The sequence below is a fragment of the Mangifera indica genome, chromosome 10 (assembly GCF_011075055.1).
Source record: "Mangifera indica cultivar Alphonso chromosome 10, CATAS_Mindica_2.1, whole genome shotgun sequence".
Taxonomy (NCBI): domain Eukaryota; kingdom Viridiplantae; phylum Streptophyta; class Magnoliopsida; order Sapindales; family Anacardiaceae; genus Mangifera; species Mangifera indica.
The window spans coordinates 11,464,779-11,479,440 of NC_058146.1; the positions used below are offsets into that span (position 1 = coordinate 11,464,779).

Consider the following 14,662-nt stretch of genomic DNA (forward strand, 5'->3'; position numbering starts at 1 on the left):
GTCTTTCCTAATAAAGATGAGAAATCTCATCTTCGTTTGAAAAGACAAAACTCTTTATCTTTCTAATTTAAATAACCAATTAGAAGAAAGACAAATTCTGAGAGAAAAACCACTAAAGGGAGATGAAACATCAAAAGGAAGACACTATCAATGATGACGTCGAAGATATCACCAAAAATTAAAAACCAAACCCTAAAGGAAAAATTGTTATGTTTTAAAGTTTAGAGAGATAAAAGAGTTAAAATTTTAATTTATTTTTAATATTATAGGTAAAATAAAAATTTTACTCTTAAAACTAACAAACTTAACTGTCTATGAATGGATAAATAAGTTTTTCTAAATTAAACGGTGCAATCTGACAAACACGCATACTTTCGGTGGGAAAATTTCCTCTCGCCTTTTTGAATTCACTGTTTTTGCACACCGCTACTTAGTGTGTTGGAAACCACAATTTTACAATATAGACCCCGTACAGGAATTCAGAGCTCCTAACAATGAATATAAAAATACAATGCAATTATTCCCACGGCTACAAAAATCTCCCAAGAATTTTTGAAATAGGATTATGACCCCAATCACAAATGTCTACTCTTGGAGTTGAAAGTTGAAACCGTTGCCGCTTTATTCTACATCTTATTTTTAACATTTCTCAATTACTCTAATTTTGACACCATTGAGACTGATACGGGGAAAAATAAAAGAAAAAAAAGGTTTGCAGGCAAAAATACAAATTTACTAAAATACCCATGTACAACACCAATACACAATGCCCTAGACTACACCCTCACATCACATCTCCACCCACCAAGGAAAAAAAATTTAAATAAAATCCAACTCATTAAATAAAAACACACCATGACCATACCTTATACATCTCATCTCTCAACTCATATAAATAAAGCCAATTATTCAATTGACCACTCACATTTTCACTCCCACACCTCCTCTAACCCAAAATTAAATAATCTCAAATTCATTCTTCCATCAAATATAAAACTATACAAAACTAATTCCTTTGATTGGACAGGAAATTTTACACGTTCCAATCTGATAACACTGCAAGCACATCGGTGTCCTTGAAGTTTGACTCTACAGCAAGATCAAGTGGACTCTTACCTTTCCCATTAACAGCCCGTGGATCAGCACCTCTGATAAGTAAAAATTTCTATCATCATTTTTTGAGGTAATAGCTAAATATCATCCACACTCTCTTCCCTCGGTGATTACCATGGGGCAAATATAATATTCAGATGATAATATACTCAGATTCTGACAAGCTAAAAAACAAGGATTCTAAAGTTTACCTCATAAGAAGCAGTCTAGCAAATTGGGGTCTGCCTCGGAGTATACAACGGTGCAGTGGCACTTGACCTCTTGAATCAGTTGCATTACTATTTGCACCATACTGTAATAAGAGTTCTAGCATGCCAATGTCTGCAGTTTCACAAGCTAGATGGAGCAGGGTGCAACCATCTAGATCATCTATGGTTTGACCTTCACTTGTACTGCCCAAATTCACTGAGCCTGACAAAGATCTGTCTGATGAAGTCCCTGTTAAGCATCTGAAGCTGTGTTCAAGGCTTGTCTGCTCGTTCAGTAGCATTGCCTTGGCAAGCGTTAAGGAAGGATTGCATGACCCCTCATACACAGAATTCACATCTGCTTCACTATTAACTATGTGACGGTATACAGCTTTCTTATCATTAGCACGAACACCCTCCCAGATCTGTTGTGCCACACTGTGGGAATAGTGATTGTCTTTTGGTTTGTGAACAAAAAGCTTTTCCGCATACTGCAAAGTAAAAAAGAGTTTCTGAACTTAAATAATTAGCAGGTTGCATATATTAAAAAGATCAATTACAAGAAGAAAAATTAGGATGTTCAACTACTAAAAATGCAATTCTGAGGCCTGTTTATCAGAGTTTGAAAAAAACAGAAAAATTATAGAATTGGGTTGCCAGACTTCAGTTTCTTATTATCACCCAGAAAACCACAACTTTTTTTTTTTTAATATAATCCTTATATGACACATTGTATTAAGTATAATTTGAGCAGCCAAAGATGCACATATATTTGTCTGTATATAATTTTGGCATCAATAATCAAATTAAATTCATTGAACCATCATTTAGCATCAAACAGAGATCATTTTCTGACTGAGCACACCATCTACAAGCATGACCAGTATGACAAGATTTTTTCTCAGAAGCAACAAAAAGAGCATCATGACTGTTTCCCAGAAGTAGAAATGGAATTTCAGTATCACATTCTAAACAGGTAAGTAAACATTTTCTGACAAAATGTTGCTTGTCATAGGAACTATTGTTCAAGTACCAATGAGATGTCTCACAAGGCAAATTAAGTGCAAATCAAACTATTGCTTATATTCTTAATTAAAGAGTGACATCAAGAGAAACTCAAAATTGTGAACGACTGACATGCCAACCATAAAGGAAAAAGACTCTGTTGGTCAACAATAATGCAAAAATGTGAATTAAAAACATATAAAACAACAGATGATGCATATTCTATAGGTTATCTATAAAAATATGCATGCAAGGAATTCAATTATAAAGGCCAAAGTAAATGTTAATCTTTTACACCATTCAGTCCACAAATAATGAAAGAAGTGCATTAGCTAAAAAACACAAACAAGTGCACATGATGCAATTTCTTAGATTTATCTATATGCATAAGCATGGAAACAATTTCACTGCAGAGATCAATGTAGATGCTAATATGTTACACCTTGGCATGAATGAACTTCTCCTTCACTGATATAGAATCAGAGGCACTAGGTTTGCCCAAAATAAGTAATTGCGGTTTATCAGACTTGTATGAGCTTCAGCAACAAGAAGGTGATGTTAGTGACACCAACTTAAGATTGCAGCATATGAAAAAGAATCTAAATTCAACCATTAAGAGGATTCTTTACCTTGTGGGGTTAAGATCAACATGGAATGCATTTCTTGATTGCAATAATTCCTCCCAGACTGAGTTTGCAAAGGCATTGCCCAGAGACTGAAATAAACATATAACTGATGGCTCCCACACTTTCACATCAAGGGTCAGCGATCTAACCTGCAACATAGGCCAATTGCAAAGGCAACAGCTTTATGGAAGTGGAAGCAACACTAATATCTACATTGAACCTTTTCAAGCACATTTTAAGTACTGTCAATCAAAAGAATTAATAACTCACTTCCACAAAACAACAGCCTGAATATTCTCTATTGTCAGTGTACTTGTAATAAAATTGATATTGATCAGAACCTTTAATCGTTTCTGCAATTTTATGGCATTTAAGCCATCAAACATTTATTGGAAACATGTAAAAAGGTCAGGCAACAGAATAGATTTTACCTTTGATATGTGTACACCAAGATTTCGGTGAACACCAGAGCATTCAATACAAACAAGAACACCAAGATTCAAAGAAGCCCAATCAGGTTCTGAGGCACCACAATCAGCACATTTATCATTTCCACACACTCTTCGCAACACATCAATTGGTTTCTCACTCTTTACACAAGAACGCTGATGTAGTGAACCCCTTGAATGTCGTTCATGATGTGTAGTTGCAAGGTTCCTCTCAGAAGTATATTCTTCAATAGCAGCATGATCAAGGTCAGAACTTTCAAATGAACTACTCTCACTGCCAGAACGGTGATGGCCACTTCCCATGGGACTAGTGGGCAGACACTGACATATTAAACTACAATCATCAGATTGATTTTGAAAAACGATGGCCACCAATCAAGCAAAGCTTTTTAATAATTACCCTCTCAGGAGTCTGAGAACTAAGTAATGAAGCAATAACCCCAGTAATCTTTTCAATCCAGTCCATCTGATCCAGTGCACTCTCTGCCTGCACTGACAAGCACAAATAAACATTATTGAGGACCCATTGCCAACCAATCAATCCTACACCATCCCACCAGTTTTGGCAGAATAATGTAGGGGCTCAAACTCACAAGTGAGCTACAACTCAAGTTATACCTGCAAAGTGTAGTTCTTGGTTGGTGAAATGATCCTGAAACAGAACCTAAGATCTGATTGATCAGTATCAACTTTGATCGTTGAGGTAAGAAGGTTCACTGTGTGATGAGCGACAGATTTCTCATCATGTAATCCACCATGATGATGAGAAGAAAGCCATCGACTCAGCAATCCAGATCCAAGCTCAGAACTATTCCTCTGACCAGCAAGTTGACTGCCAGAACCCTGTAAAGACAGATGATAGAAAAAAGTATGTAGTGAACTTCAAATCTTGTCTTAAATAATTTTTAGGAATAAATTACTTACAGATGATTTGGTGCACTGCTTGCGATAGTAATACAACATTCCTCGGCTATCAAGAACAAAAAATCTTCTTTTCCAATCTCCTCTCAAGTTTGAGGACCGCTTTGACAGATAACCTTGTCGGATAGTTTGAACCTGAAAGATTATGTAATTTGAAAAGAAGAAAGACAATTAGGAAGACAAAGAAATATCCCAATAATAGAATAAAAAGGTAAAAAGCAACTTAAAAACCTTTCCCTTCGCAGCAGATTGCATAACTGCCTCTATCATTTTATGTGAACTTCTACCAATGGCTTGTATACCATCTCCATTAGGAGATCCATTAGAACCATTGGAAGACCACCTACTCTCTCGGTCAATCTGCCTTTTGAATTCTTGCATCCTTTCATTAAGAGCTGCCTGCTCATAATTGGACCTTTCTCTTGACTGCTGAGCATAAGTCAACACCTGCAAACAAATGATAGGCCCACTATTTCAAGAACTCCCATGACATGCAAATAATATTTATATCAGAAATGCACAGATCCCCAACTCCTCAGCTTTACTTATTATGCCCTATCCGCACTATACGGAGAGCCATTCTACTGCATAAGATATTAAAGTGAACTCAATCAATTCTTTTTCCCTTTTCCTCTACAAATAAACTCACACATCCAAGAAAACAAATTTGTGACTTCATCCAACTATGCCTAGGGAATACAAACCTGATTTATATATGGCTCCATCTGATGCAATAACTCGTATCCCTACATGGAATTTAAAAAGAATCAGAAAAGCCTTCCTATATGAAAGCATTCAAGAGGGTAGAAAAAGCATTAAAGAGAATAAATAAATTGTATGACATACCTGTTTGAAGTATCGAAGATGCGCATCCATTGTTCCACTGACTGCTTCCAGAAATTCAAACCTCTTCTTTGCTTCAACATTAGAAAGGGCAGTCACCTGGGTAATACAGCAACCTATGATTACTGAAACCTTAAGTAATAATAACATAATCTGAAATTTAACATTAATTATATTAACAGCAAGAAATTGACTTACTAGGCCAAATCGCTCTTGCTCAAATGTAGACCTTGCATGATGAAGCTCCTAAAAATCTCCAACAGATATTAGAATTATAAAGATGGTGGTCCCAATACTATCACAAGAATATAACAAAAATGAGCAAAAACTTCTGTCTTAGCATTCCTATTACATAATACCTCCTCTAAAACAGTGGCAACATCAGTTTTTGTTCCTTTTCTCAGTGACAAAAACTTCTCACGCGCCTGCAGCATTAATAAAAATTCAGACTAAATAAACATAAGCAAACACAGCTCTGACACTAGAATCACATTGATTCAAAACATCAACTTAAAGTTAAATCAAACAATATCAATTATATAAACAATCTTAACTATCAAGGTTCATCCAAACATAGACGCAGAATATCCAAAACCCAGTCAAATCATTAACAAAATAAGTGAACAACTTCTTGCTACCACAATATTGCATGCAATTCTTATTTCTTCATCAGCACTATGATTATAAGGAAAAGTACAGAGAATTTAAAAATCAATAAATAGTAAGGAAAAACAATATTCAGGTTTCTCATAGTTTGTCACTAGGCTTTAAGAGTGACTCAGCTTAGTTTCTTATCAAGCATGAAATTAACCTCCTACACAAGCCATACAACAACTAAATAATCTATTTAGATTCCAATACAATACTTCATGTTGATATGAAAATGTGTATAAATAAAGTACACAAGATTAGAGGTATGGTCCTGTCCAAGGGGATCATGACCATGATGAACTAGATTAAAGGTTCAGCCTGCTGTTCGAGAGCTTACGTACACTGTTAATTATATAGAGAGATAACCTAGATCCAAGTACATTGAATTTAGACCTCTATTGACTTCCATTGTTGGCATTATCCCGTAAAGGTAGGAGATAATGATGTATAACCCCGTAATGGGAGGAGATGGGAATGGCTGGTTGAGGAGATGATGAAAACTACCAAAATTTACTTTTCTCATTGCTTTTGGATGAAAAGCTTCTATCTGCATTCTAGACTAATCTATGAGCAGATTTTTGGTTGGCTAATCGATTGATGCAGGTAGACACTTCTTTGGTGCAACTGCTATGCATTTTCATTAAGAATGAGAATGATCGTACAACAATTGCCCCCAGTTTCTAGAATGCAAGAAAGGCTTTAGAAATTTTAAGATCGCATTTCTACCCCCCATCCTTTTATGAGGAAGTCAACAAGGAGGAGCTCAAATTCTTAAGAACTTTCTTTTTTGTATTTTCTCCCAAGAACTTTTGTGAGCTTAGGTAGTGGAAACTTTGTTGAATTTTTTAGTCTGCAATCGAACCTAAGTGTTGAGTGGTCAAATTATACTTCATCGTTGACACGCAGTTGCTTGAAGCTACACATTTGTATGTTCACAACTAGCTATTAGGGTGCGACCAAGGGCTAGTACAATGGGTTGTAGTTACCGCATCATGGGAGGACATGGCGGATGGTTCTTTTGTCTGCCATTTCTTGAAAAATCTTTGTCCATCCTCATCACTCTTCCTTTTCCCCTCTAACTCGTCCTCGCCTTAGGCAAAAGTCCTAGTATAAATTTCCTAGCCCGCATTCTATAGTGAGACTAAGAAACTTTCTATCCGTAGATGCTTTTAGGACACTTGGTAGAAGTGTTCCAAAGACTTACACTCTTTAACTTGAAATTTTGTACAAAACCATTGTGTATGGGTGAACTCTTATAATCAATGCAAGAACTTATTCTTCTAGAGTGTAGGCCACTTTTGAGACCTGGACATTGAAGCGTTCTAAGTAATTCTTTAATGTTTCATTTTCCTCTTGTCGCACATGTCCTATATGGCTCAATGGCATTGAATACTTTTTGGTCATCTGGAATAGTCTAAGAAATTGTGTCGATAGCTGCTTCTATAAGGAGATGGAACTAGTAAGCAATTTCTTGAACCACCTCTTAGCTCCTAAATGAGTGTGACCATAGGCAACAACATCTAGCCAATTTAGAGCTTAATGGAGCTCCATCATGTTGTTGAAAAAATATGTCACCTAATTCATCAAATGAATCTATAAAGGGTGTCTTAAAGTCGTCTAGCCAGGGTGCAAGGCGCACCAACAAGGAGAGTGCAGATTCCCTAATTTTGACATCTAGCTTGTTGGTATAGATCATCATGGTGTTGCAAACCGCATGGCTTGACGAGCACTCAAGTGATCGTGCAAATATGGCCTTCGAGTTGACAACTTGGTTTGCTTAACCTTTCAAAGTAAATAATTGTGATACCATATGGCAACAATGGACAAATAATATCTTATTGACGTGAGTATCCTCTTCACATCAAGAGATGGTTTCTGCGGGATGTAAATTCAATCTTTGAGCCTCACAACTAAGGTAACCTAGCTTGTCGAAGACAATTTTTGTGTCATCACATGGTGGCACTATATAGGTGGCATACCCTAGACATCAGCTATCCCTTACAAGACGAAGGTTGGTGTCATCCTTGCATGAGTTACAATCTACATGTCGCATGTCGACAACTCGATTAATTCAATGTGAATTATGCTATACAAATCAAGAGACAGTGTCTTCATGGAGTGAGTTATCATCTACACGTAGCATTTCGACGCTTGCTTGATATGAGTTATGCTCTACACGTTGATGATTGCCGCCTCCATGGATTGGTTGATGTCTTCATCTGTTCAATGTGAGTTAGGATCTACACATCGAGGAATGGCCTTATCATGACATAAATTATTTGTACACCAAATGTCGATGCCTTGTCTTGTTTTTGTGAGTTATGCTCTACACATCAAAAGATAGTGTTGTCATGAAGTAAGTTAATATCTACATAATATATGTTGACACCACAATGATACAAGTTAAGGTTTGCACATCGTTGATTGACATTGTAGAAACGTAAGTTATAGTTTGCACATCATTAATCAACGTAATAACAACTTGAGTTATGCTTTGCACATTGGCAGTTGAGACCGCTTGGGTTTGAGTGACGCTTTGCAAGTCAGAACATTGATTGACACTATCAAGACGTAAGTTATAGTTTGTACATCGTTGATCAATGTCGTAACAACATGAGTTATGCTTTTCACATTGGCGAATGAGACCATCTCAGTGTGAGTTACACTCTACATGTTAGATGTCAACACCATTATAGGTGGTTGCAGATCCACTACATAAGTTAGGGTTTGTACACTAAAGAGGCTTATGAGTCTCCAGCTAAGGGTAACCTATTGTTGTTTTTGTTGGTCGAGATGTTAAGTTGCCATGTGAGAGGCCCATGACCTTATAACAGTGGACCATAACAAAGTCCTTGATGGTGCTCTAAGGCAAAATTGTCCATTCGCTAGATCAAGGCGATGATGGCATGGGTTAAGCTTCTTATGGCATCATTCAATCGTGCCTCCATATCACGTGTTCTAGGCTATGTCCCAATTGTTATGACAAGTTGGTCTTCAACAAGTTGTAATAAAACTGTGGGGGAACACACTTTGTCTACCTTCAATTGCCTAACTGGTTATGGCTTTATTTAATCTTCTTCCAAGGGAGGCCATGGGAAAAGTGTTCCAATTGGGGATCAACAAAGGGAGAATGTTGCTTTTTGCTAGAAATTAGGAAGCGTATTGCAAAGGTCCTCTTTCTAGTGCAAAATTGTTAATATGAAAATTTGCATCAACAAGGAATATGTTGGATAAGAGGTAAGGTCATGATTATCATGAACTAGATCATTTAAAAGTGGTTCAGTCTATTTCTTGGGAGAATACATTCATTGTTATGTTATTTATGCCTCTAAAAATTCTAACGAAACAACATAATGAGTAGCAAAAGAGTCATCCCTTTACCGTTGTAAAATTCTATATTCATTGGATAAAATGGAGGATTATTAGTGTAATTAACTAACCTCTATTGACTTTCATTTTTGGTATTATCCCACAAAGATAGGAGATAATGATGCGTGATCTTGTTGATAGGAATGGCAAGTTGAGGAAATCATAGAAATTGCCAAAATTCATTCTTCTCACCGCCTTTGGATGGAAGGCTTCTACGCACATTCTAGACTGATTTGCAAGTAAATGATGTGCTTAATGTTTTGTGTGTATAGGGTGTGTGCCTTGTGTGTTTGCTTGGCTAATTGCTTGTTGTCGCTAGACGCTCTTTGTATCAACAAGAAGTTCATAGGATCAGAGGTGTGATCTTGTGCAAGAGGTTCATGATCATATTGAACTATATTATCTTTTTAAAGTAGTTCGACCCGCCACTCGGCAAAATACGTTTATTGATATGTTGTTATATCTTTCGAAAATTTCGACAAAATAATAGTATAAGTTACCAAAGAGTCGTCCCTTCACCTTTGTATAGTCTTGAATTTATAAGATAAAAGACTTATTTGTGTAATTATACAAAGAGATAACATAGATCCTAGCACATTGAATCTAGACCTCCATTGACTTTTGTTTCTGGCATTATCTCATAAAAATAAAAGATAATGATGTGTGATCCCATAAGGGTAGGAGACGGTAATGGCAGGCTGACGAGATCACAAAAATTGCCAAAATTTACTCTACTCGCTACCTTTGGATAGAAAGCTTCTACTCACATTCTAGACTGATCTACAAGTAAATTGTGTGCATAGCATCTCATGTGTAGACAATGTGCCTAAACATTGCATGTTAGCTTGGCTAATCGCTCACCATAGCAAGGCACTTCTTTGGTGCAACTCCTATGTAATTTCTCTAATGGCAAGAATAATCGCACAACATTTCCAATTCCAAAAATAATGGAAATTAATGAATAAATGTAATTCAAACTCATACTTGAATTCATCAAGAACAAGACAATAAAATAAGAATACCAAACAAAAATCGGTTTGAGTAAATTATAAGAAACATGTATAAAAATGAGAAACTTTTTTTTAAATGCAAACATATGAGATCAACATCAATAAGAAAAACAATTAAGATAGCATGAAAGATTCACCTGGTCATACAAAAGGCTAGCCTTGTCAAAACGCTTCCTCACTTCCTGTACTGAGCTAAGATCTTTTAGATTCACAAATCAAAGAACAACAATGAAGAAATTTGAATGCAAACAAACATGAACCACCACTGTCACATCAACCTCAAAGCCAAAAACTAGTAAAAGAAAGACACATTTGTAGGAATTAAGATTAAAACCATGCAAGCATGAAATTAACAATATCTCATGCCAAATAAAACAAATTGACAAAGTTGAAAAATAAATTATCTATGCTAGAAGGTTAAAATAGTCACCCTTCACAAACTTAGCAAAGTGCATTTACTTGCACCTCGTGTTTGAAATTATTAATATAAGAGTCGATAAAAGTTAATGAAATTCTAGTTGGTTTCATATTAAAAAATGTTCTCAGGGTAAAGAAAATCCATTCATCCCTACTGGAGGAAGATTAAAAACCCACTATTCACAAGTGCACGCACACACATTCTACAGGACTGTTTAACTCAAAAAATTGTAAGAACCCAAACTATTCGTGTTATTGTTTCTACAAAATTTTATTGTTTATTAAACATGCAAGATTTTATAATATCTATTAAAAATTTTAATGCAGTTAAAATCAGCAATCTACAGTACCTTGACCTCATGTAAATCAAAATCGACAAATTGTAACAGTCGATCATTTAGCATGTGCTCAACCTGAGACAAATAAAGGATGTAGGTCAATCACATAAACCCATTTTGTTGATTGAAGAAAGACCCAATTATAAAATAAAAAAGAATGGCAACACATTAGCAAAATGCAATAAAAAATTTTACCTGGGATCGAAGTACTTCCTTGTACGTCCCAATTTCTCTCAAGGCAATGGTAAATTTGGTCATGACAGGTCCTATATAACAAAACAAAAGTTCATAAACACTACTACAGATCCTATTCTTTAAGTTTACGAACAACATGCAAAGGCCAATCAAACAACATGTGTGAATCATTGAAACAACCAAAAAGAGAAGCATTAATGACAATCCAATATCCAAAAGAAGAGTATATACATTTCAATTCATAACTAATAAATAGCTTGCTAATAGAACTCGGACAAAGCACACCTCCAAAAGCAACACTAATAGGATCATTATGCCCTCCACCAAAAGTTTCCAAGGCACTTGCAAAAGCAATGTCTCCATCATATCCTTCCCCAAGTCCTTCCCTGCATATATAAAAAAAATGCAAATGAAATTTTTCACAAATTAAAGGATCATATAGTTGCAAAGATTAACAACAACAGTGAGACAGAGCAATAAAACTATACATAAGAAAAATGCAAAAAGAATAATAACAATAACAAAATAAAGAAAAGCACAAAGAATAACAAAAAGAAGAGAAGACAAGCAACCACCGTGAGAAGCATGAAAAGTTTCTAGGTTGATTTTCTATATTTAGTAGGAGTATTTGCAAATTTTGTTGTGTCATACTATATGAAGAAAATATGAGACACCTACTATTCTATTTCCATCATCTTTGCTAATCAAAGTAAGGTAAAGTAGGGGGAAACAATAGGCTCCAACCAGTTTGATCATGCATGCTAACCATGAAGCCTCACTTACTAAAGACACCATGGCTATGCTTTATGAACGGTCAACAATCTTCTTCAAGGAATGAATTAACAGAGTATATATTGACAATTTATGTTTATCACAGAAATTTAATGCATAATGAACACCTGGATGATTCAATATAGTTTTTTTTTTTTTTTAAATGAAAAAACAAGAAATGCATTCAAGAAGGTGAACATACGTGTATTTTCGACATCCTTTGTAAAATCTTAAACTTCTCTCCCTTAATGATTCTGCACTTTCCTCCAGGCCCTGTATCTGTTTCAAGGACAAAATGGTTAATAACCCATATTACTTCAGTACTTAGAATAAATGTAATCAACATTCTATTTTGCATAAGTCGGAACAATTTCCTCAAAATCAGTATTAAAACAACCAGAAGTAACGTTCTACAGCAAAAAAGACATTTCATTCCAGCATAGACAACCCTCACCTCTGAAAATGTGCAGCAAAAGAAAAATGGAAGTAAACACTTGAAAAAAATAACAGCAGAGACCCATGTATTTAAACGATCCATATAATAGAATCAGCAAAAAAAACCCGTTTGCTCACTGCTTCTAAAGGCTATTCAGTCACAAAGACAAGATGGCACAAAAGCCTGAAGTTGTCATCTCAATCTCACAAATGTGATACCATAAATAATTTTAACAAAGATAATCGTAATTCTTTCTTTTTACATACAAAGCAAGATTATTCAAGATTAAGCTTTGTATGAAAATCGAAGCTCATGAGATAAGTAATACATTCAATATCAGATCCTTTATAAGAAAAGTACAATGTAATCCTTAGTACAAATTTGTCAAGTAATTTAACACTACTAAATTAAACATGAAAAATACGTAAAATTCTTTTACTTAAGAATAATAAAAAAAAATTGACATAAAATTATTCAGAAAGTTATACAGTCCAGCTAAATTCAATGGCTTGATTTTAAAAATCCAGTTATCAACCCTAAAATTAAACCAATTATAGATACACTGATACTCAAGCAAGTAAAATCCGCAGATGCTCAAATCTGTGCAAAAAAAAGCAACTAAATTATCCAAACTAATAGCTTAATGTCCATAACTTAAGTACATTAAGACTAACCTGCTTGCGAAACATAGGGGAATCATCGAGCTTAGTGAAATGCATTTTTGAAACGATGTCGATTTTAGCCGTTCTTTGATAGGAAACTCAACGAACATTACAACAAAACCTCGATCATCTCAAACAAAAAAGTAGGCATAAGATATCAAAGATCTCGCTCCGATTCCGAAGTCGGAACTAGAGAAGAGACAGTTAAGTGATGTACGGATTCGATTTTTTATTATTTTATTTACTTTTTTGTCATAATTTATTTTTATAGTTGTTGTTTGGTTTGAGAGAAAACAAAGGAAAATAATAAACCTTAGAAGAGGCAAGAAAACATGAGAATTGATTAGTCTCGGAAATTGAGAGATTAATGTAAAAATGTCGAAACGACATACGCTCTCATAAAAAAGGCGAAAAGAGGAGAGCAAGAACACGAGCTTTTCTTGTGTAGAGAAAAAGGCCGGCGATGCTAGTGTAAACAGTTGAAAGACTAAGACGGTGTCGTTTGGGAATTTTAGTGGGGCTGACACGTTGTCGTTCAGTCTGTTCTTTGATTGACAATCGAGTGAATATTCTGAGGAGAACCTGACAGTGGTAACCTTTACACCATGCTGAGAAACCTGGAAGTGTATACGGTCAACGTGCTTCTTGATGCGTGAGGGCAACAGGTGGTAAGGTGGTGGCCGATTTGGAGGGGAAGACTGAAGAGAATGAAGTGGCCGCGCTTGAGAGTTAAGTGGTTTACTGATGTGGAAACGATGCCGTGCAAATTTCCTTCTTTTGAGAAAGGGGGAGAACATTCAGATTTACACAAATAAATAAAGCGAGCCAAAAATAGAAGGATTTGAGTTGGTTTATGGTTTAATAAAACCGTGTTCTATTAATTAATGATATAATTAATATGACATTATCTTCAAATCCTTTTATTGGGTACTTATTCAAACCTGCTTACACAAGATTTTTAATATAAGGAAATTATTAAAAATGGCCAAAATACCCTCCTATTAAGCAAAAATGTCCAAAATCACTATTTTCAAGCAAAAATAGACAAATTCACTATTCCTAACAAAAATGCCTATGACTTTTTTTAAAATATCAAAATTACCCTTCACTTTATTTATATAAACCTTCTCACTCACTATAAAGGGTTAAATGAATTTTATTAAAATTATGGGGTATTTTGATATTAAACATTATAAGAGCATTATAAATTTCTCGATGAAATTTTAGGAATAGATAATTGAGGGGTCAAATGAAATGTTATTAAAATTTGGAGGGCATTTTGATATATCGACTCGTATTTTTCAGATTTCTGAAGAATTTTTCGATTGTTGTCATTCTAGGGTTTTTCAACTTTTAGAACTCGAATTTTAATTCCGTTTTTTCGAATTTCACTATTTTACGATATATCGACTTATATTTTTCAGATTTCCGAAAAAAATTTCGATTGTTGTCGTTCTAGGGTTTTTCAACTTTTAGAATTCGAATTTTACCATTTTACGATATATCGACTCGTATTTTTCAAATTTCCGAAGAATTTTTTGATTGTTGTCATTCTAGGGTTTTTCAACTTTTAGAATTCGAATTTCAATTCCGTTTTTACGAATTTTACTGTTTTACGATATATTAACTCGTATTTTTCAGATTTTTGAAGAATTTTTCGATTGTTGT

At 35.0% G+C, this 14,662-nt stretch overlaps 1 protein-coding gene across 1 annotated transcript; it reads right to left on the reverse strand.

Annotated features, from left to right (window-relative positions):
• Window positions 1-711: 711 nt before the first annotated feature.
• LOC123227465 (ADP-ribosylation factor GTPase-activating protein AGD3-like) lies at window positions 712-13,817 on the reverse strand. Its single transcript, XM_044652270.1, has 19 exons — window positions 13,007-13,817; window positions 12,099-12,175; window positions 11,411-11,511; window positions 11,126-11,196; window positions 10,943-11,005; window positions 10,313-10,357; window positions 5,505-5,570; window positions 5,344-5,391; window positions 5,149-5,244; window positions 5,007-5,048; window positions 4,534-4,749; window positions 4,306-4,437; window positions 4,000-4,224; window positions 3,782-3,868; window positions 3,364-3,702; window positions 2,936-3,081; window positions 2,749-2,842; window positions 1,305-1,792; window positions 712-1,148 (listed from the first exon to the last, which is right to left on the reverse strand). Exons 1-19 carry the CDS (start codon window positions 13,049-13,051, stop codon window positions 1,034-1,036), a joined length of 2,496 nt encoding a protein of 831 aa, XP_044508205.1. The 5' UTR covers window positions 13,052-13,817; the 3' UTR covers window positions 712-1,033.
• Between the last annotated feature and the right edge of the window lie 845 nt (window positions 13,818-14,662).